The sequence below is a fragment of the Neovison vison genome, chromosome 9, assembly GCF_020171115.1.
Source record: "Neovison vison isolate M4711 chromosome 9, ASM_NN_V1, whole genome shotgun sequence".
Classification (NCBI taxonomy): domain Eukaryota; kingdom Metazoa; phylum Chordata; class Mammalia; order Carnivora; family Mustelidae; genus Neogale; species Neogale vison.
Genome location: NC_058099.1, coordinates 11,211,677 through 11,234,846, shown reverse-complemented (window position 1 = coordinate 11,234,846; position 23,170 = coordinate 11,211,677). Strand labels below are relative to the sequence as shown.

The following is a 23,170-nucleotide window of genomic DNA, read 5'->3' as shown; positions in this document are numbered from 1 at the left end:
CTAATGAGATGCTTAGCTAACAGAGGCGCCTTCCATGGAGGGCCTTGGAGTGGGGGAGGTGGCAGCCGCATTTAATGACTTCATTCAAGAGTTGAGCTCGTTTATGACCAGAGCCATGCTGTCTCCTCAAAATTTTTGAAAAATTCCCCTTCGAACCATGTTTGTACCAAATAAACATTCAAAGATGTGCAAAACTCCATGGAGTGGTTTTGCCAAAGAGAGTGGAAACGAAAAGCCTGTCTCCCGCAACACTCCAGCTTCTGCTAAAACAAAACAAAATGAAAACAAGACCAGTCCAAGGGCCAGGGTACATACCTGTCCGAAGTGGACTGTGATTGGCCTCCGGTCTTCTCGGAGCTTCGCGTCCTTGGCCTCCACCAGCGGAGACGGCACGGTCTTCGGCAGCTGCTCTTCCGCAGTGGGGGCACAGCCATTCTCGGTGATGTCCTGTAGGGAGAAGCCAGTCGGGGTTGGTGTTGGGGTCAAGGCACCTGCTGCGAGCAGGTGCCCCCCTCCGACCCACAGCTCAGGGGCCTGCCACAGAACACTCCCTCTGGGATGTTCACAGCCTCTCCTCCTGCTGGAGATGGAGGAAGCAGAAGGGTAACTTTGGCTCTTTGACTTTTAAGGACAGGGTAAACCACAATCATACACACGAAGTTACAAAGACAACATAATAATTCATAATAGTGGGGGGGGATCTTTCTGTCCTACTACCTTACACAGCTATTTCCATTTTTACATATTCACTTTGTCCACGTGCAGACATTTAAAAATTACTTGCAATCACAGCTCATGCATAATTTTACATTCTATTTTTTCCTACTATATTATAAGCATCTCCACGGTGCTACAGTCATTTTAATGATAATTTTAATAGATGCATAATATCTCATTGAGTGGATATATAATGATTTAATAAATTATTCTGCTATTATTGGGTATTTAGTTATTCCTTCCCTCCCTCCTTCCCTCCCTCCCTCCCTTCCTTCCTTCCTAAACACCACAGTGATAAGCGTCAGTTTTTCTTTCTTTTGGATTATTTCTTTTCTAGAAATCCCTAGGAATGAAATTACTAGGTCAAACGATATAAACACTTTAAGCCTTTTTATTCATTCTACCAAATTGCTTTCCAATTTATACCAACCACTGGCAATGGCTGAGTTACCAGTTTCACGGTACCTGTTAGTTAGCCTTATCATTTTAAAAATGTATTGCTAATTTAAGAGGTGCAAAATTAGACCTCTTTGTTGTTTTAATTTGCGTACTTTCTTATTTGCGAGTATGGACACTTCCTCCATGGCTTGTTTACTGATGACGTTACTGTCTGTGAAAAATGAGGTGTTTGTGCTCCCCGCCTTTTCTAGCCTTAGTTAGTCTCTCTGGCAGAGAGTGAGGAGACCCAAGTCTGAGTTTGGATTTTATGACTTGGAGAACATTTGGGGAACCAAAGTAATATACTGAAATTCAGAAATTTACATTTAATTTTGGGCTGCTGTTGAATGAAGTCGATGTATAAAGAAAAGAAAACTCCCAATATGCAAAAGGCAGGTGATGCTTTTTTTGTTTCTTTGGGATGGGGATGGTACCCACTTAAGCTGTACGGATCACACGTTTCCCCCAAGTTGTGAAAGTTGCCTAGCTGTTCGTTGGAGCAAGGCAGAGAACAAATGTACAAATAAAAACCATTTAAATAATTATTTTTTTTTAACCAAGTAAAAATACTCCCAGTCAGAATGAGATAATAAATAAAAATTCCAATTCTTTTCATTGCAAAAACAAAGACATACTTTGGTCAACAAGACATGGGATTCTAGTACTCATTAAATTTTGCACACAAAAAAGACTTGAAAATGGGTTGCTTTTAACTTAGGCAAATAAAGAGAATGGTGGCAAACGGAGGAAAAGGGTCCCTGGGTACTCCCTGGGTAATAATGCATTACGGAAGAAACGCATGGAACGTGTGAATCTCTGTCTCCTCGTCTGTAAAATGGGACTAGGGTAACTGTGAGGACTAAAGGAAACAGTGATATAAGTTTGTCTAGAATATTAGGACTCAATAACGTACTAAGTACAACACTTGGTAAAAACAGAAGACCAACTAATAAGGTATAAACTTTATTATAATAAACTGTAGGGACCTTGCTACATTCAACCCCACACACCCAGCTGCCGCCTCTAGCCCTGCTTGGTAACAACACAGGGAGGTGATGGCCTCTTGGTTTCGCAGGGAGGGCCTTCGGTAAGTGGCCCCCAAGTCTTAGCCCAGCTGAGGCTGCGTGATGAGAGGCTGCCGACAGCCAATTAGAAATGGCTCTTTTAGAAAAGGGGCTGCCCTAAGGTGCTCGGGTCAAGTGGAACAAAGAAGGGGAGGGGCTCCATCTGTGCCAGAAGGTAACAAAGGGCAAGAGGGGCATTCTGGATCCAGGTGGGGTTACTGAGAAGACAGACACAAAGGTTGAGTAAAGCTAAACAGTTAAAAGAAAAAAAAAAAAAGAAAAGAAAAGAAAAAAAAAAGAAAAAACGAAAAAGAAAAAACGAAAAAGAGAGGAAAAGAATCCATTCTGGTTTAGGAAAAATACTGAGTGACTAGCTGAAAAAAAAAAGAAAGAAATGGAGCAGTAAGGGTACATGGTGGGAAAATACTGATGGTAATAAAAACTCTAAGATGATAGATAGCTCTTTTAAAAAAATGTTATGTGGGGGTTTTGGGAAAGGTGCCTTAGTTTAAGCTTAGAAGGAAACACTGTTTTCTAGATTTGTTTTTGCCATTAACTAGCTGATCTTTTCAACCTTTTTTGTACCTATTTCTTTATTTTTATAGTGGGGAGACCACCACCTGCTTGGTGAACATCAAAGCTAAGAAAAGAATGAATTAAAGGAGATGAAACATGAGGGAGCTTGGAGCATGTTACGGTGCTGTGCAAACGGAACGTCAGCTCTGCATCCCCTGCAAAATGGAAAAAGAGCACCATCTAGAAAGAGCTTCCCTGGGCTGTGTTGAGCGCCTACTACTGGCAGGCACTTTTCCAGACCCTTGACCCTCACGATCACACTCAGTTTCCACAGCAACCACAAGGTAAACAGGATTATCGCTCTTTTATAGGCGAGGAAACAAGGCTCAAAGGGGGCAACTCACCCACAGCTAGACAGCTAGAAAGTGGAGGAACCAAGAGCTCTGTGATTTCTGGCATTTATACCAGTATCGACCCATAACAACACATCCGTGAAGGTACTGAGTTGAGGAGGCACTCTACGGACCATCAGGTTTTCCCCTTCTGTTATACTGGTCCTCGGCCACCACCCCTCATGCTCTCTTTGCACTTACTTCCTATCCCTAAAGACTATCAGGTCCTTGGGGTTTGGGTTCTCTGCCCCAGAGCCTTGAATATACAGTACATGCTCTCTGATCAATCTGTGTAAATTGAGTTGAACATTTGGAAGGCAAATGTGTCTGATATACAAATGTGCTTGTGCATCGAAAAAACAGTGCCGCACATTAATTTTCTTCAGTTAGAAGATCCCAGAGTGCAAAAAGACTTCTTACAACGTCCCGTGGCTCGCCCTGCCAATTTATTCACTTCTTCACTATTTCCTGTAGCTGGGGAAGGACAACCTCTTCTTCCCAGGGACAGCAGAGTTGGGGGAGCCCTAGTCGAGAAAGTAATAGGGCCAACTCACATCCTCTGCTGTATCTTCTAGCAGGGATCTCACACATACGGTAGAGATTTTGTGATTAAAGAAACTGTGGGCTTAGAATGAGCTGAGGGTTTGGGAAAACAGGCAAAGGGTTTGGGAAAACAGGCACCCTTATACCCTTCTAGAGGGAATACAAATTGGCAATTTATAGCAAAATCCTAAAAGAGGTGCATGCCCTTTGGCCCATTAATTACATTCCTAGAAATTTATCCTAATGAAATAATTAAGAATTCCTGCCATGTTTTACTACAAGAATATTTGGCCTAGAAAATAAACTGGGCCTAAGTGAAGTATCCAAGAAAGGGACTGATGAATACATGTCCATCAGATAACATTCTCTGTAGCCACTTAAAACAATGACATGCAGAAGAAACATTCAGTGGCCAGAAAATGCTCAGAATACAGTAAGTGAAAATGCAGGTTATAAAACAAGATCATTTTCTTTTTGCTTGTCTGATTTGTTGAACTGTCTCCAATAAACATGCTTTTTGTTTGTAAACAGAAAAAAAAAAACTGTCGAAATGTCATTTTGAAAATGCAAAACCAAGAAGCTAACAGGAGGGGTAAATCTGTTCCTTCCGGAAGGGTCACACAGGAGGAAGAAACTAGACAGAGCTGTGGGTCAGGGGCCACCACAGAGTAACACATCTCTTACCAGGAGCCCTGGGGACCAACCAGTTCTCATCTCTTGGTAAAATAAAGGGGTCAGAAACTCATTCAGTTCCTGTCCCTTTCCCTAAGAGTTTGCTGGAATCAAAAGTCATGACTGGGGGTGTCTAACCTCCACCTGCCTATGGAGGAGGCAGGGACAGCATATAGTACATCGCTGGACAGAGTACCTCTGAGAAGTCAGAGGCAGAAACCCAGGGGAGGAAGGGGGCTGAGTGGCCTTGGGTAGGAGCTGGGGAAGGTGCCAGACCCGGAAGGAGCCGAGGCTATGATTTCATGAGGCAGAGACGTGGTGGAGTTTTCTGGGCCGGGGGTATGAGAGAGCACTGCCTGGTTAAGGAAGGACAAGTCACTCAGAAGCTGGGGCATTCCAAGAAGTCCTCCAGGCTGAGGTGGAGGAAGGTCTGAAAGATTTTAATCAAGAGAGGGACTCAGTGCTGTGTTCTAGAAAAACTGCTCTGGTGGCCAAGTGCATGACCAAAAGGGAGGGGATCCCCCGCAAGCCATGCCTTCAGAGTGTGCACACGTGGGGGCCTGGACAGATCGGCTGCTCTGGACGTGGGATAAGAGGAAATGAACAAGATGGAGAGTCCCGTTTCATGAGTGGCTCCTAAGTGTTGTTGCTGCTGAAAGCGATTACCTTTTCTAATCCTTCTAACAACCCAGTAAAAGTTGATCCTTTCCCTAGTTACATGAGAGAAAAACCAGGTTGGGAGAGGTCTACTAACTTACTCAAGTTCACGGAGTTACTATCCTTTGCAACCCCCACTAAACCTGATTAGGAACCTCAGAAGCCCAAACACACACCGCTGTGCTGGGGGTTCAAAGGCCCCCCGGAGGAGGGGGCGTGAGGCAGACCCTCTCACACCTCTGACTCAGGCTGCTGGTCTCCGTTTTCAGATTCGTACAGTGCCCTTCTCTCGCAGTCTACTTCACACCACAGCGAATGCAAATTAAAATATGAATATTGATATCAAAACAATATCCAGAGTTGGAATTTCTGTGATTGAGGCTGTAGCGTATTTTAATGTGCAGGAGACAGGGAGCCGACAGTTGTGGGGTAAGGTGTGAAAACGTCTGTTCTACGAGAGTCTACCTAGATCTCCCTGCCCCACTCATGCTTACTCCCTTCAATACACTAGGAAACATGTGGCCAGAGACTCAAGGCTACGCTGACCTAACTGTGAATTTGCTCCTCTCCATCACAAACTTTCACATTGACAAGCTCGACTTTGCTTTCTGGGAGCGAAGATTTAGGAACTTTGAAAAGGGCTGTGAAATGGGCCCATGTGACAGGCCAATACCGGAGGAAGAAAAGATCATCTTCCAGGGGTTTCCCAAAGGACGTAAACATGACACCCTTAGGTGAGTATCTTCATGTTCCCTGCAGGCGAGAAGGAGCCCGTGCGCGGCCATCGTCTGTCAGACAGGCCACTCTGATGCCAGCCCTGCACGGCACGGGCAGAGGCGGCAAGTTGGTTTGACAGCCGGGAGCCCAGGCACGTGGCATCCTCCCACACGCCAGGTCCGGCGGGGAGTCCACACGCTCTGGAGGAGAGCGCCCTGTCCTCCCTTTAGAAAGCGGCAGCTGGGTAGCATCTTGGCCGCTTCTTCTTCCTAATTTTGAGCAAGTCAGACTTCAAAGGAGGCCAAGCTACAGAAGAACTTGACCACCTTGCTGCATTTATCCAGAGAAATATGCTATCCATCCTTCTTTTTTTGTTGTTGGGCTGAAGCAGAGCCAGTACGGAATAAAGCCACACTATAGTATCTATTAACAATTATTTGCCAATGGTCACACGGATACCCTGAAAGCTCCTCTCTCAGATGCTTTGAAAATCTGCAGCACAAATGAACAAGGGATGGAAAAGGGGCCCTGCTCAGTCATATTAGAGATGGACCCTCCACACACCGTGGTGACCTCTCCGCAGGTCGGCCCCACATTTTCTATTTGCAATTCAAACCCAAGGCGAGAGCGCAGAGGGCAAGACTGGGTTCTTGATTATATCTGCGAGGTCACCATCACTATGCGGAGGTAGAGGAGGCCAGGTGGCAACCCAGTACATTTGAAAATTGGATCTTTGTTGGGAACTGCCTCGATTTCATAGCAGAAACCAAACTTGAGATGTCTGTATTAGACACATCTGGGGAGCCACACGGATATGTTGCCATGCGAAGGGGAGGGGGCAGAGGGGAGGGGAACAAAAAAGCCAAGGAAATATTTTCTACGGCAGTGAGAGAGGTCAGATGGAGCCAAATCCTAAATTAGCTCAAGAAAGGGAGCAGGAGAGCACGGCTGAAGACCAAGTCCTGTCTGCACTGAACAATGCTAGAGTTTCAATTACAAAATCGCTCTTCCAAGAACAACTGCAAAATATCAAGTCTGTAGAAATCTGTAAGACCGAAGGGGGGAAAAGTGAAAATTGAAAAAGGTGCACTAATAGATCTGTCAACAGTCCGATGGTGACAAGCCACATTTCTATAAAATGCCTTCGCCATTCGTGTCACCTGAAATGTACTGACACTTTCTATAGAACGTTACCTCCTGAAGCTATTCTTGAAAAGACTGGCAGGGGAAAGAGGAGAAGGGGAGGGGGAAAAAACCCTGCTTCAGATACTATCAAGGAAAGGAAGGGGAGGTGGCGTGGAAAGAGGGTGATCTAGATTGTTTAAGCGAACCTTTGAACGACAACATCAAAAAACGGGGGCTTCGCTGGTTATCTGCAGAAATGTTACGTATCAGAAAGAGGGGATTTTCGTCAGGCCCAAGGCTCCCACGTACTGGGAGGGAGGGGATGGCGTGCAGAGAGCAGATCCAACCAATGGAAAGCATCTGTCCTCGGCCTGAGGAGGGACCCCTTCCTTGACTTAGTTCAAGGACTGTTCTAACACCAGCTGAGCCTACAATCAGGTCGTCAAGGAGGTTTGAAAGTTTGGTGTGAGAACTACCCCCTCCCTGCCACTCTGTATTTTATCCAACTCACTTCCATGAGACTGGGATAGGAGATTAAAAAAAACAACAACAACAAACAACTATGGATCAGCCTTAATATCCAAGGAAAGAATTCCACCTGCCGGTCGCTGGCAGGGCACAACCGACCACAGTTAGGGTCTACCTGGATGTCCAGGACAGGATTTTTACTGGGGGTCTGGACTCTCAGCTGTTAAAAACTTATTCTCAGCTGGAGCTCAGAATTTAAATGCTTAGTCGGAGCAAATTATTTTGCAATTAAAAGAAAGGAATCAATTCCTTGGACCGTTTCAAGTTAATTAGAGGTCTGTTCTGACTTCATAAAATTAAAACTGCTTTCAATTTTTTAAAAAAACTGCCGAGACAGACAAAGGCCCTTGTTAGAGTTGCACATCTGGGGGGTGGGGGATAATGAAGTACGTGCTCCCAACCATCTTTTGGAAAGCAAACACTTGTTTCTGGAGGGCTGTATGAAAGTCTGCCATGGTAAGGGCATGGACACTGGAAATGGAGGGGTCTGGAACCCGATCCAGGCTTTACAGGCCCCAGCAGTGTGACCTTAGGCAAGTTTCTTCACCTCTGCACCACAGCCTAGGCTCTCTACACAGGAAATGGGAATCATAACTGCCCAGGGTCGTTCTAAGGCTTCAGTGTGACAGCTGGCGGCCTGGACCATTCTCAGCAGGTGGTTATCAAAGGGTGGCAACTGTGATAAGGATGACATCCGTTATCATATAAAAATGCCCTCTGCTGTGTTAACCTCCTTTGTACTCGGCCAGACAATCAGGCAGGGGGCTCCTTGCCAGCACGGAGCCTGTAAGGTTCCGTACCATTTTACTGATGGTCCAAGAAGACAAATCAGAGTCATTGCCCTGTTGCCCAAGAGTCTCAGACCAGAGCCGCTGGGTTCCTCTTGGTCAGGCCAGCACTGTGAGGACAGCCTGCAGCGTCCTCCTGAAACCCACCCTTTTGTGTGTCCTGTGTTTGTGTGGCGGTCACATGCACGCCCAAACCACGGAGGTCATTACCCTGGAGATGCTTCTTGGTTTTGCTGACCGGCCGTCCCAGGGCAGAGGTCAGCGGTGGGAAACAGACTGGCCCGGATGGGAAGGCCGAGCCGATTTCCAGAGAGCCCTGTGAGCCCCAGGCCCGGAGGGGTGGGCAGGGGGCAGACCGACGGTGCTTAACTCTGAACTTGCTTGCCTTTGTGGGTTTAAGCCAGGCTTAATGTTATTTGAAGACAGTTTTTTGTCTGTGAATATTTATAACAGTGTGAAAACTCCCGGACAGCTGGTAATGCATTTTGAAGTGTGCTAACAACACTGTGTCAAACAGCCCTCTATTGATCACATCATACTTTTTTGTGGCCACGCATTTCATACACGGTGCTTATACATTTTGAATAAGAACTTCAAGTACCTTTTGCTTCAAGCGGTTTTTCACCTCTTTTATTCCCATTTTTGCATGATCTTTTGCCTGCATGAAAAATTAATTTAAGTTAAGATTCCCTCTCTGTTTCCAGCAGGGACTATGCTTGATTTCAATCCGTTGCGAATCACCTTCTCTGATTACTAGAAAAAAGAAGGAAAAAAATGGGATCATCAAGTCGAAAAACATAATGGCTACGAAAACAAATACAATGTTAAAAGGTTAAAAAAAAAAAAAACCCTTAAAGAGGAGACAGAGATTTTATTTGCTGCATTTTGATGGCACTGAGTTTTTTTTTTTTTTTTCCCTCCCTCCTTCCGAAGGCCTTCTTCTGCTCTCTATAATTATTTATCTTAGCAGCCTGGTGACAGCTCCCAGCAAGTGTAGATGGAACAGCAGCTTTAAGAATCTGAATATCTATTACATTTCACCAGGCCGGGGCCTCAGGACCAATTTTCTGCCTGGGCTGACTGGCCTGAGTAGACACATCGCTGGGTTCCCCCGGTGCCATTTCTTTCAATCTCATTTCGGCACACACCCTGGCTTTTATTTTCTGTCATTTTAGACCTGTGTGGTTCTGTTGGCAGCCACCCGCCTGGTTAAAATAACTACAGTTTAAGCACAGAAAGGACTAACAAAATTAAAAATGGAAATAAAACAAAACCACCCCAGTGAAGTGGCTCACAGTCAAATTAGCAAGCAAGAGAAACCATGAGGAAAAAAAAAAAATACTTGAGGCTTGTAAGGGATGGAACATCGGAGCGGGAGCTGACGTGTTCTCCTATTTTCTCTCTGCTGTGGGCATGAGTCTCACAAACAATGCACATCCTACAGGGCAGTGGTGAGAGAGACGAGGAAGGAATTGGGGACAACAGTCAGGGAGTGTGTCCCACCATGAATGCTCTTCAGTAACCAGCAAAGGAGCAGCTTCGTTCGGACGGGACGGTGGGGATCCCCATAGGAAAGGTTTTGCCAGAATGCTCGGCCGGCCACGCCTGCGGGTCTCAGGGACACACGCATGGAGCAGCCAGCATCTGCACCCCCTGGTCTACCCTCTACTAAAAGCTAAAACCAGTGGCTTCCCATTTCTTGATTGCAGCAACTGGGAGCGGAAACCGTTTAACACGAAAAACGTCACTGACCTGGTCACCAGATAATGAACACTACGTAATTCTAAGAGCCTTGGAAGCTCTGGGAAACCGCACAGCAGCCCCTGAATCCTTTCTGCAGTACAGGGTCAGGTAGGCTGAAGAGCTTCCTCATGCCGAGGGACCCGTCTGTCGGGGTCCTGGGACCGAGACCAGTACTCACAAATTTATAGACCGTCTTCATGGCCGGGTTCGCTTTCGTTTTCACGGTATTCAGAATTGCTCCGCTTCCTTTCTGTAATAGAAACGTCAATTAGCCACCGGGACTCAAGACAGAGTGGGCCAACACCAACAAAAAACCTCTTCTCTCTGAACAAGTTAAGCAACATTCCAAGAGCGTGTAATTTAATTAGAGAAACAGGCCTGGATGGTAACCGGTGCCGGGCAATTATTTATGGCGGCGGCAGAAGCGCTACGGGTGGGGACCGGGAGAGCCGGGAGCGCACGCGGGTGGCGGTAACTGGCCGCAGGGGGACTCAGTGTTGCACTTGGCACCTGTCCGCTGGCTGGAAGAAAAGCTCTTCGCAGGCTCTCTGAGGCAAGGTTTCCCCACAGTAATCTACGGCTTCTGAAGAAGTTCTAGTTTATTTGGCTACCCTCCGTCACGAGCCTTCCTTTCCTCACCTTGGTTTTCTGTGTTATTATTTTTAATCACCCTGGTAGGCTGCCTTCCTTAACATCGATATCTTGAGGGAAGGAAAGAATGAGTAGCCATCAACGTGAATCATGGCTTTCGTACAAATCCAACATACCAATTTCTCGGTTCAGTTTCTTTGGGAGAACAGAGGAGAAGGGGAGGGAGGCTGGCCTTCCCGGGACACAAAGGAGGCAATGAACGGACATGAAGGGTGCACAGGCTCTAGATAATTCATTGAGGGCTCACTGCGGAGACACCCTGTGTTAGCCTCAGAGGGTACTGAGTCACAGGGAGGCTGGCCTTTACCCTCGAGGGCCTCCAGTCTGGGAGAAGGGGAAACCCCAGGGGAAACAGTTGCAGCCGAAGGTCGGGCCAGCTGCCCTGTGTGCCAAGGTGCGTGGACACAGCTCCCACTTCGCATGGTCAGAGAAGGTATTAGAGGACGAAACATCTGGCCTGGTCCGTGAAGGACAAAGAGTTCATGTGAGGGACAGAAAGGGTAAGGGCATTCTAGGGAGAGAGGACTGCACAGGAAACAGGTGCAGATGCTGGAAAGCCCTGGTGTTCCTGGCTAGTGGTTGGCGTGTCACGGGGAGGATGGCACGCGGGGCCAGCTCTCGAGGGGCCAGGATATGGAGTCTATATTCCAGAGGACTTTTAATCAGATGTATCAATAATCAGATTTGTGGCGGTTTGGAAAGATAACTCTCACTGATTTGAACAAAGAGACAGACTGGATCAAGTGGGTATATAAATGAATAAAACACAGTAATGTAATTACAGGGATTAACTCCTAGCACGATTTTTGGTTCAGCCCATTATTAGAAATTTTGAGCTTTAATTAAAAACATTGCAGTTTGACCTAGAAAGCATTCTATGTTGTAGGCCAATATGAAATTTTTACCCACTCATTTATTCCACACTGCTTTCCAAAATTACTCAGTATCTTATTTCAATGGTCCTTTGGAATATTAAAACTCCTTTTATCAATCAATCAACAAGTCCTTATTGCTTGTCTACGATTTGCCAAGTGCAGTGTTTGGCCATCCAAGAAGAACAAAAGAGGTCTTTCACGGAGGAATTGCTTACTCTCGGCCAACGGCAGCCACTTCCAAGGGACCTGCCATGGCAGTGGTGAGCTCAGCCCGCAAGCAGGAGAGAACACTTCTCACATTATGCTGGGGTTGCCTGTTTACGCGTGCAACCCCAAGAAGACAGGGAGTGCCCCCAGGGCAGGGACTGTGTCCTCCTGCTCCCGACTGTACCCCCAGTGTGGCGCCTGGTCCACAGGAGGCCCTCAGTACATACACACTGATAAAGCAGAGGCTTTATTGGCTTCTGAAGACCAAAGCACCTAGCTTCCAACACACAATAAGACATTGTTCATAACAATAGCGAGGGGGTGAAAAACTCAGTGATGTGTTCTCCATCTTCCTAGGAGCCTTTGGTGTGAAAAACACTGCAGAGCAGCAACAGGGACACATTTTTGGTTTTGCCATGAAAATTTCCCAATTGCACTGGTCTCGAAGGAGACCCCCAGAAAGGCTCTAGGGTAACAACATCCACTCAACACACCCTGGCCAGCTTCCCGAGATGAGGACGCTTCTCCTGGCTCTCCTTGCCCTCACCTAAGGATGCTTTGGATAGTCTCATCGTGCAAGCCTGCCCCTGGCATTAGATGGCCTGGCTTTTTTTTTTTTTTTTTTCAGAAGCATCTCTGGCTGCAAGAATGGAGGGCCCTGGGCTGAATGACCACCTTGTGGCAGAATGGGGGGGGAGGTATGGGGCAGGGGAAGCGGGGGACTGCCAGGAGGCTCAGTAGAGGCCCTGGGGCTCTATGGGGCTGCACACTTACCCGGACTGTGGAGAGCCACTGATGGTAGAGTTTATCGCTGCCTGGGAAAGAGAAGTTAGAGAAGTGGTTAAAGCATATGCTTTCAGGAGTTCCTTGAATTGCTTAGCGAGCAGGATTTGGAAAGTTCAACATCTGGAGAATCACACGGAGGCTTCCATGCTCCACTCCTACAGGAGGGAGCGGTGAGTTGCTGCCACAGGTTTTCTTTCCAGAACAGAGATCCGATCCTCTCAGTGGCCCCAGTGGCAGCCTAAATCCTCCTTCCTCACTGCCCGCTGGACAGAGGTGGGGTCAGACTGCTGAGCATGCCTGATTCTCTTCTCCAGTCTTGTCTTGGCCCCATCCTCTCTCGGCCGTTCCGTCCTGTCTGCCCATCCCGTCCCCTCTCCACTCCCTCACAGACACTGTTCCCCTTGCTGGCTACCATTCCCTACTCTCTCTGCTCACGATGCTCAACCAACAGCTCCAACGTCATTTCCTCTGCAAGTTTCGCCCACCCCTTCCTCTGAATAGTCCTCTAGAGCGGGTAACCCCCGCTCCAAAGCCCACATTCTCTGAAGTTCTGCGAGCCACCCCAGGGCAGGAACCGGAGGGCTGCATGTCCCCACACAGCCGGACACATGCTCAGCCCCAAGACACTTGAACAGCGACAGGGAAAGAAAAAGGAGGCATTGTTGGGGGACTTGTTCATTTTATCCGGTGGGATAAGAATGTCTTATCACTGGACAGCTTTTCTAGCAGCTCCGAATGGCCTGACTTAGTTTAACAGCACATAAAGCTCGTCTGCTCTTCAGAACCCATGTTCCACTCTGAGCGCGCTGTGTCTCTGTGAAGCTTTCACACTACAGAGTGTGGATTAGTGGAGTCCTGTTCTACCTGCCTAAAAGCCTATTTCTGCTCCTTTTCTTGCACTGGTTTAATCTGTATTTGTTTTTAGTTATGCATCTCTTTCTCCTACCAGTAGACTCCGCTCCTTGAGGGCCAAACCTGGTCTTCTGTTTCTTACTCTATGGGGCTCTGGATGTGGCAGGAACACTGACTCGCTCTCACGTCTGTGGACTGGTTTTATGGGTGCTTCTGCGCTCTCTGTGCAGCTCAGGCTGGTCAGGCCTGTGAATGGGGTTTTGTAGGCGAGGTTATGCCTGACCCTATGAACCACCGGTCGTGTGATACAACCACCAGTAGTATCACAGAAGCACAGTCCAGACCTGGCACGGGCCGAGCAATAAGAGCGGGTCAACGGCCTGATTACCATGACTTTGCATTTGGTTTTGCCTTTACTGCCACAGGCTAAGGCTTCGGGACTTGGAAAGAAGGCCAGACTGGGATTCAGGAGGCAGGGTCCACCGTGCACACCTCTCTGGGCCTCGGAGGCCACCTCTGCATCATGAGAGGATGATCACTCCAGGTCAAATGGTCTGTGGAGACGAGGCAGTGATGACTTTCACCTCTGAAAGAAACACTCATTTGGCAGTGGTCCTGTGCCAGCATCTGTCCTCGTGGACTCCGAGTCAGTCTCCACAGGACCCCCGTGAGGTGGGCCCTGTTCTCCTCAGCACAGAGATGCAGACACTTCAGATGAAGAGGGGACATGGCCCGACCACGTTCTCACAGATTCCCTGGAGGCGGGGCCCGGATGTCAAGCCGGCGATCCTAACTCAACGCCTCGAGTGCTCTGAGCTGCAGCACGCCGGCCACATGTGTCACGAGACTCTGGCCACCCAGGGGAAGCGACTGACCCCCGGACAGAGGATCTCAGACAGGCCAAGTGCCTCTGTCTCAGCAGAAAACGAAGAGGAATTCCTCACACATTTCAAGGCTGAGGGTGAAGGGAGTCTCTCTCCAACCCGCACTGAAGGAAAGAGAGAAGCCACAGCCACTCCCTGCCACGCACGCCCTAGTCCCACAAAACAGCCTACGGCACAGGAGGGAAGACGAATCGAACTCACCAGCGTACTCGCCCATGCTGATCTCCTCTTCGAAAACGTCACTGAAACCTTCGCCGGAATTGAGAAGGTCCAGTCTACCATCTATAAACTAGAGAAAGAAAGAACAAAAGCGTAACAGCTTATGCAAAGACACGGGGGAGCAAACCCTTCAGCCGGACGCCTTGGTGTACACCCAAAGAACCACCACGTTTCCCAAGACAGGAAAGGGCCTTTGGAACAGTGAGTTAAAAACACGTTTTGAAAAACACTGGCTATGCGTTGACGGTAACTTGCTGAATGCCACTTGACTGGCATATTTGTGTTGGCGCTGCCTGGCTACTGACCCCCGCTTCTGCACCCATCCCACTCCTCAGACCCCGAGCCCCTCTGGTGCGCCTGGGTCCCCGATGCCCACAGCTTCAGCGCTCACGGTAAGACAGCTGCAGAAATCCCCGCCGGGGGTCCGGACAGGCCACCCTCCCCGGGGAGGGCGGGGTACCTGCTTGAAGAGCTGTAGCTGGGTGGCATTCTGCAGGAACTGCCTCATGGCTCCCGAGCGATAGTGGGACACGAAGGCTTCCTCACAGAAGGTGATTGGCTCCTCCTGGGAAACAGAGATGGCAGAGGGGGTTGGAGGGGCGGGGTGAGGGTGCCGGTCAGTTCTTACACTCGGTTAGGGGGCTCTTCTGCATCTGATTGACTTAATTCTCATTTACTTGGCCGAGTGGCTACTGTCATCAAAGGCTTTCTGTGCTGTGGAAGAGGAGGAGGTTTCAGAAAGGAAAAGTCATCCCCCAAAGTCCCAGGACTGGTAGGAGGCTGAGATTCCGTACCCCACACCTGGCCCCTTCCAGAGGAGCCAGTCGTACCCCAGCAGCAAGTTAGTGGGATGTTCCCTCCAATGTGATAACTTCCAGACTTTTCTTTTCACTTTGAAGAGAATCCAAGCAGCACCTTATGCAGGAGGAGCCTTGTCACATAAAACTGCCCAGCTGCTCTTCGGGAAGCGGGGGGTGGGAGGATGCTGGGGTGCAGCGGTGGTGGCTGGGCAGTCTCCTCCCCCACCTCAGCACCTTTGCAGTTCCCGAGGCGCCGGCCGTGGAACACACTTTGAAAACCATCTACACAGTGATCTTGACCAAGAGCAAATTATCATTTTATTTTATTTTATTTTTTTTTAAGATTTTATTTATTTATTTGACAGACAGAGATCACAAGTAGGCAGAGAGGCAGGCTGAAAGAGAGAGAGGAAGAAGCAGTCTCCCTGCCGAGCAGAGAGCCCAATATGGGACTCGATCCCAGGATCCTGGGATCATGACCTGAGCTGAAGGCAGAGGCTTAACACACTGAGCCACCCAGGCGCCCCATCATTTTTTAAAAAGATTTTTATTTATTTAATTGACAGAGAGAGAGAGAGACACACACAGCAAGAGTGGGAACACAAGCAGAGGCAGTGGGAGAAGGAGAAGCGGGCTCCCCACCCAGCAGGAAGCCGAATGTGGGGCTCGATCCCAGGACTCAGGGATCATGACTGGAACCGAAGGCAGATGCTCAACGACTGAGACCCAGGCGTCCCACAAATAACCATTTAAAAATAATTATTTCTGTAAAAAAGCAGGGCTAATAAAAAATAGGATTTACTGCCCAGTCAACTGTGTGCTTTACACCGCTCGAGGAGTAGTCATGCTTTCACCAAACAACGTTTTATGAGTGAAGAAAACAAGGACCGAAGCTGAGCCGCATTCCATCCTTGTAGTCAACACCTCGATCCTTCTTTGAAGGGATCTGGAGTGCTCATCTCCTCAGACACGTCTTTAATTTCGGTGGTGTATCCTCAATTCTGAAAGATCAGACTTTGACACCTTGAACTGAATTAAAGGTGCCCCTCCCTTCACAGACTTGGCGGCAAACACAGAGATGTTTGAAGCTGTACTTTTATCCTGTTTTAATGAGTTACGTAAGTGTTAAATTTACTGTCTGGCTGCTGTGAATTCCAAGGGTTCCTCCTGCTTAAGTCTGGCCAATATTAGCTCAGCAATGGCGCAGACATTTCGCAAAAGGTGTAAGGATGACCCCCAAAAACTAGGTTGGGGGGAGGGCTTGTTTTTACACAGGTAAGCCCCACCTAATTTTACAAAGGATCTGAGGCAGCCTACATGAGCACCCAAAAGAAAGGGAAAAAAAAATAGAGCTAAAGAATACGTGAATATATAAAACATGTTTACTTGGGAAAAGAGTGTCTGGATATGCAGGTCCTCTATGGTTTCTAAAATAAAGGTTCAAAATTAGCTCTGAGCTTCCTGGCTGTGAAAGCAAGAAGGGAAACAGGCAAAATTTACATTGTGAGGACGTTGTCTGTGAGGACAATTTCCTTGTTCTCCAGGAAAAAGAATATTCCATGACATTGACTAATTTGGCACGGATTTACATCTTTCTTGCTTAACAGCTGGGAGATGGGCTAGTGATAACAAGCTAAAGCCCACCCAGCATCCCATCCCCGTGGCCTGCCAGTTCTGCTTCCATCTTGGGAAGCACAGCCAGGCAATCATGTCCCTCTCCAGGCCGTCCCATTCATGAGTGGTGTCACCTACACACTGATGGCCTATGGTAGCATCACAGCTCAGACCTCCTTCCCTCCAAAAACGTATGTCTCAATCCCACCTGGATGGCCCATTAGCATCTCAAACTCAAAATGGCCCAAACTCCCAATCATTAGCCCACCTGGACTGTACCCCACATCTGTTTCTTTCTTAAGTTGGCATTATCATAGCTCCCCATGACCTATCACACTGCCCACGTCCCCCCCTGCTTTGCCAGTGAAAGGAGTCAAGTTTGTCTCCGCTCACCATCTCTCTGCCCGCCATGGTGGGGGAGATTTAATTCTGTGTCCCTTCCAGTTGCCTCCCTACGTCTACTCCAATTCTCTGAGATTTCTAACACGCACATTGGATCACGCTACTATGCTACCCAGGAACTTTGACTGCAGAGGCATTATGCTGGGTGGTTACTTGGTTAACTTTTTCCACTAGACTCTAAGCTTCATGCGGGCAGCAATGGCACCTGTTTCACTCAACACCATATACCTAGTGGCATGTGTCACGTACACAGGGCCCTGTGTGGGAGAGGAGAGGAAAAGTCCTAGCTCCCTAGCAGGGCCAACAAACCCTTCCTAAGCTGCCCAGCTTTCTTTTCCAGAGTCCTTTTGTGTCCCTTTTCCTATGCTCCCCCAGGTAACTTCTGCTCCCAATGCCATGTCCTTTCCCACTTGCTTCCCGCTTTTTCCAGTGCTGTTCCTTGCACCTGTACTACCCTTCCTTCCTCTCATTTCTTAAGACTGTGTGTATGTATTTAGAAAAAGAGCCTGATCTGGGACTTGATCCCAGGACCATGAGATCATGACCTGAGCCAAAGGCAGACACTTAATGACTGAGCCACCCAGGCGCAGTAGTCATTCTTGCTTAGTGCTCCCATTTGGCCTGGCATACCCCTGGGGACTGAATCTTCACTGGTGTCCCCTGCGACCCGGAGCTCCAGAGGGCAGAGGCCTGGCCGGACTCCCCGCTACACTGCCCGGGGAGAGCGCCGAGCCCACCCCCCAGTTAGAAGCTCAGGGACACTGGATCTAGAACCACAGGTTGAGTCTGACCCTGGTTCCTGCCACAAAAGCCCAGTGGTCTTGCTGTGGCTGACACTACTTGACCTGACAGTAAAGAGGTCTCAGAACGCGACGCCACGTGAGTGACACTTGTGTCCGGGGAGTTTAGAGCTCCTTGGAGGAAATGCTGGAGTTGTTAGCATTCCCTCCTAGAGCTGTGGCCCAGCACTGCCAGGAAGGAGTCTGCTGAGGGACCAATAAATTCGAGAGAATTTGCCACCAGATCTGTGTGGAAGGGTAGCCTGAGGCAGAATTTAGCTACAGGAGAGCAGAAAGAATCTCAGCTTTGGGGAGACATGAACATTTTGGACCTGTTGTCTCCTTAGTGCAGGCGACGCCCCCCCGGATCAGATGTCTGTGCCATAGAGACGGACAAAAGGACATGGGCACGGATAGAAAAGATGAGAGGAAAATGTGACAACGGGGACTTTTTCTGCAAAAAGCTTCAAGAACACCACCAGCGGTGTCAGTCAGCCGTGGGAACGAGTACCACTAGAGTGCAGTGCCACCCGCGTGGGGCGGCTTGCCAGGCATCCACAGGAGCCAGGAGACGAAAAGGCTACCCCGCCTGGGGCAGCAGGTCAGAAATCTTGAGAGAGAGCAGGCACATGTCAGCGGAGTCTCAAAGGGGGAATGGGGATTGGGTAAGCAAATCCCATCTGTTCAGGGCAACTGTTTCATCCTAATCCTGGTGAAAAACAGAGACGCAGTCACCCGTTGTCATGTATAAAGTGCTGACGGGCCACAGGCTAGGAGGGCTCACACCCCTGGAGCTACTCACTTTCTAAGGAAATGACAACCAGCACACTCCACCTAATTGTTACAGAATAATAGGTAGGGTCACTTGCCCAAGCTCCCAGGACCCATAAACGTCAGAGTCAAGATTTTATACGCCACGGCCCCCCAAGCCCAGCCGTCATGCACGTGGCCCACCCCCAGCCCGGGGCTTCTCTTGGGGCATCAGTTCAAACTGTTTGTCCGTGAACACCTGCGAGAGCACAGGGGAGTTCTTGCAGGTGGAAGCCTTCGGGTTCTCCTGGTAGATGGGTACTCGAAGCACCTACGCTGCCGGGAGTAAGCAAGCCACCAGGAAGGCTCTTTCTGCCCCAGGCCCATCTGTACCAAGGATGCCGAACCATTTGGCCCAGCTACTCCCGGTTCCCCCTCCTGTAGCTGAAATGGTCACCCCACTCCACTCTCTGCAGCGGAGAGGAACAAGGCAAGGTGTCTCGTTAAACCCTCCTTTGTAAGAATTGCTGATTTTGTTCTCCTGTTGCGTTGATTAAATCTTTTGTCTTCTTCGGCGGCACTCAGCAATGGGACTACTGGCTGATAGCTCCGTGAGCGCACGCGAGGCGAGCCGTGAGTGTTCAAGCTTAGATCACATTAGCAGAGTTCTTCCATCCATGACCCGGAGGACAGTTAAACACAGCTGCTTAACCCTATCAAGGATTCTGTTACAGACAGACAAGTTGTACTCGCGGATTATCTTCCTGACATATGCAATCAATTGAAAATTCTGTTACTAATGAATCCACCTTTGTTAACAGGTGAAAATGGTGATTCCGAGCGTTTCTGATACTTCCAGAAATAAACGGCTTTTGTCCACAGCACTGTGGGTCCTGGCATAAAAATAAATTCTCCTCTCAGAGTCTTCTGAGGAGACAATTCTCCTTGTTCTGCTGATCTATACTTAGAGTACTAAACTCTTATTTTCCTGTGCAAATTTATCAAAATTCTGTGTGTACATTTACTCTGCAGTTCTAAGAAAAAAAGGGGTTCATTCTTTATGGCCCTTGCTTAAAATGTTAAAAACAGTAATTTTGGAAGATTTATCCATTCACACATTTTATTTTATTTTTTTAAAAGATTTTATTTATTTGACAGAGAGTGAGAGAGATCACAAGTAGGCAGAGAGGCAGGTGGTAGGAGTGGAGGGGAAGCAGGCTCCCTGCTGAGCAGAGAACCCTATGTGGGGCTCAATCCTGGGACCCTAAGATCATGACCTGAGCCGAAGGCAGAGGCTTAACCCATTGAGCCACCCAGGCGCCCCTCCATTCACATTTTAAAAAGGTGAATCTATGTGCCAGATTCTGCGTTAGAGGAATACAAAGATGAATAAAATACAGTTCCTGTAAGTAATACTAATAATGAGTTGAAGGTGGGGAGCACAGGGGATAGTGCCAAGAACAGTAGGATGTTATGTTTATGGCAGCATTGCTCATGGTAGCCAAAAGACAGAAGCGATCCAAGTGTCTGTGGATGAGTGGAAAAACAAAATAGCCATACAATGAAATATTATTCAGCTTTAAAAGGGAGAGAATTTCTGGCACAGGCTATGATGGAAAACCTTGACGACCTCATGTTAAGTGACAAGCCAATAACAGAAGGACAAATACTGCTTATTTTCACTTGTATCTAGAGTCCTCAACTTCTTAGGGACAGAAAGTAGAATGGTCATTGCCAGAGGCTGGATGGGGAGGGATGGGAGTTGTTTAGTGGCTAGAAACTTTCCATTATGCCAGATGAAGAAAGCTCTAGAAATGGGTGATCATTGTACAACAGTGTGAATGTACTTAATGCCACTGAACTGTACATACACTTAAAAATGGTTATAGGGGGCGCCTGGGTGGTTCAGTGGGTTAAGGCCTCTGCCTTCGGCTCAGGTCATGATCCCAGGGTCCTGGGATTGACGGTCCTGGGATTGAGCCCCGCATCGGGCTCTCTGCTCAGTGGGGAGCCTGCTTCCCTTCCTCTCTCTCTGCCTGACTCTCTGCCTACTTGTGATCTCTGTCTGTCAAATAAATAAATAAAATCTTTAAAAAAAATGGTTATAGGGGTAAATTTGATGTTATGTGTATTTTACTATAGTTAAAAAATTTTTTTTAATCTAAAAAAATGACAGAATGTTTATAATTGTGGAAGCTGGGCAATGGGTATGTGGGAGTTCATTTACTTTGTATAAATTTGAAATTTTCCATTATAGAAAGTCTAAAAGAAAAGCTCCTATTATCAAAGAATCCTATCTACTTCAGGGAACAAATAACCACAATACCGTGTGAAAATGGCACACCGGTGGGGGGCTGGTTATTTTTATTTTTAAATGTTTTGGGGGTAAAGGCCCTTTAAAAAACCCTTAAGATTAAAAAACAAAAATGGATTCAGTTAAGGTAACACAATGTGGTGGACACAGAACATGTCTTGGAGTCAGAAAGACGTGGTCTTGAACTGTGGTTCTGACCACACCAGTTGTGTGACCTCAGGTGACTTGTCATTCGCCACCTATGACACTTACTCCAGGCCAGTCCAACTCATAGCGTTGCTCGGAAGATTACGGCAAAGTACAGCAAGCAGATTTTTCACAAACAGCTATTTTCTTGAGGGCAGAGATTGGGTTTTTCCAGGGCGGGCGACATAATTCGTGCGACACAGGGCAGAATGGATGCATGGGAAGGAAGGGCTGTTAAGTCTCTAAGTGCCATAGCAAAATATAAAGCTTTTTCTTTCTTTCATGGGTTTCTTTCTAGGCCCATAATGGAGCTTTTAAAATTTACTATTTAATGTCATTCTATGTGAAGAAAAAAATAAAAATTTAAATTATTAGCATGAATCTTATTGCTCAACTCTATACTGTGCCATGCCAGTTTTAAATGCGAACATATGTGGAATCGTATTTCGTAACTCACAAACGCATTTGTATTTTGTCCTTATCAGACAGTGGAAATGCTGCACAAAACTCAACTGTTTTTATTTTAGTTCTTGATGTACATATATTCTACTAGCGCTCTCTGCCTTCGGCTTACTGATGAGAAAGGAAAAGGAACTAAAGTTGCTCTATCCGTTCCTTCTAGGCCATCACTTGCACCAGTGGTAGTAGGCTAATACAGGCAAGTAATGTGAACGAGAACTGGGATCACTGAGGTTCTTAGTACAGCACTGCCTTCTGTCGGCACCGAAGCGCGTTCTAGTTCTAACACAAAGTGGGGACTGTTGGGGCTGTTTGTGTCCCGCTGCCTCAATTGTGGACCTCACAGCTTTACCTTGTAAGCGCTCTGAGTCTCGCTGAGCCCCATGTACGGTGGGTCCACTGCAACCCTGTGCAGGCGGCACTGAGGGGGTTCTATGGGCCCGGGAGGGCAAGACTCCGGGGAGGACAGCGGTGCAGACATCCTCTGCTCCTGCACATGCTCCACTGTCCCATAAGACTACTTTTATAAAGCACAAATTTCAAGGTGGAATTATCAGGAATTTTAAGATGGTGGCCGTGGGGCGTTGAAGGAGGCACAGGTCTTTCAGAGTCCAGGACCCTGTGACTGCACAGGCCCTGCATGTCCCCAGCTTCCTCTCCCTCTGCGGGACAGTCAGTGGAGCTCCGGCGGTTGACTCCGTTTCTCATCTGACTCAGTGGCAGGAGCACAGAAGAGCTTCGAGCAAGGTGGCGGGTCCATGTAAGTGGCGTGTCCAAACTCTGCCTCAGGACACTCAAGGCTATTTGTGACCTTCCCCGGCCGAATTTTTCTTGCTACGACATCCTGTCTACCTCATCCGGACTCTTATCTCCAGAGACTCTGGATTGTCTGCTGCCAATCTCTTCCCGCATATGCTCCCCTCTGGCTTCCTTCTTCACATTACTTCCTCTGAGCATCTCACCTGATGCCTTCAGGTGACGAGAAGCCCGAGGAGCCACCTTGATGTCTCCACACCAAGACCACCAGGGCCCAGCCAGCAGCCACCGACCCCCCCCAACCCCAGCCCGCTGCAGGAGGAAGCAGGCGGGGGAGCGCACCACGGAGCCGGGTTCTGGTCCCAGCTCTGCCCCAGTGTGCAAAGGACAGCATCTTAGATCCTCATTCTCCCACCTGCCTCAGGGGGCTACAGGGGGTCGAGGGGAAGGACATGCTGGTGTGGTCAAGTAGTGTTCAACCCTCCACCCATTAGAATCACTTGGGGGGGCTTTTCAAATCCCCAATGCCAGGGCCACAGTTTCTAAAATGCCCCAGACTCAGTATACCCAAGGCTGATAATCACTGGCACAGATACAAGAGCTTAGCATAGCACCTAGGCCAATAGACACTCTTTATTTGTTTGTTTGTTTTTGTTTTGTTTTGTTTTTAATTTAAGAATGAAGAGAGCTGGGAAATCTGGTCCCATTTATCACCAGCAGTCCCAACTTGGTTGCA

General features: G+C 48.1%; 1 protein-coding gene across 11 annotated transcripts in view; it reads right to left on the bottom strand.

Annotated features, from left to right (window-relative positions):
• The window catches only part of DENND1A (DENN domain containing 1A), a 495,826-nt gene that overhangs the window by 49,326 nt on the left and 423,330 nt on the right, over nucleotides 1-23,170 (bottom strand). For 10 of the 11 annotated variants that reach the window (XM_044264938.1, XM_044264939.1, XM_044264941.1 and 7 more), the window contains 6 exons: nucleotides 14,835-14,939; nucleotides 14,357-14,444; nucleotides 12,408-12,448; nucleotides 10,079-10,150; nucleotides 8,759-8,815; nucleotides 316-447 (listed from right to left, as the gene is read on the bottom strand). In XM_044264938.1, the coding sequence (XP_044120873.1) occupies nucleotides 316-447; nucleotides 8,759-8,815; nucleotides 10,079-10,150; nucleotides 12,408-12,448; nucleotides 14,357-14,444; nucleotides 14,835-14,939 (495 nt within the window). Of the gene's footprint in view, nucleotides 1-315; nucleotides 448-8,758; nucleotides 8,911-10,078; nucleotides 10,151-12,407; nucleotides 12,449-14,356; nucleotides 14,445-14,834; nucleotides 14,940-23,170 lie in introns of those variants that run through there. The other variant, XR_006386371.1, reaches the window with a different exon arrangement.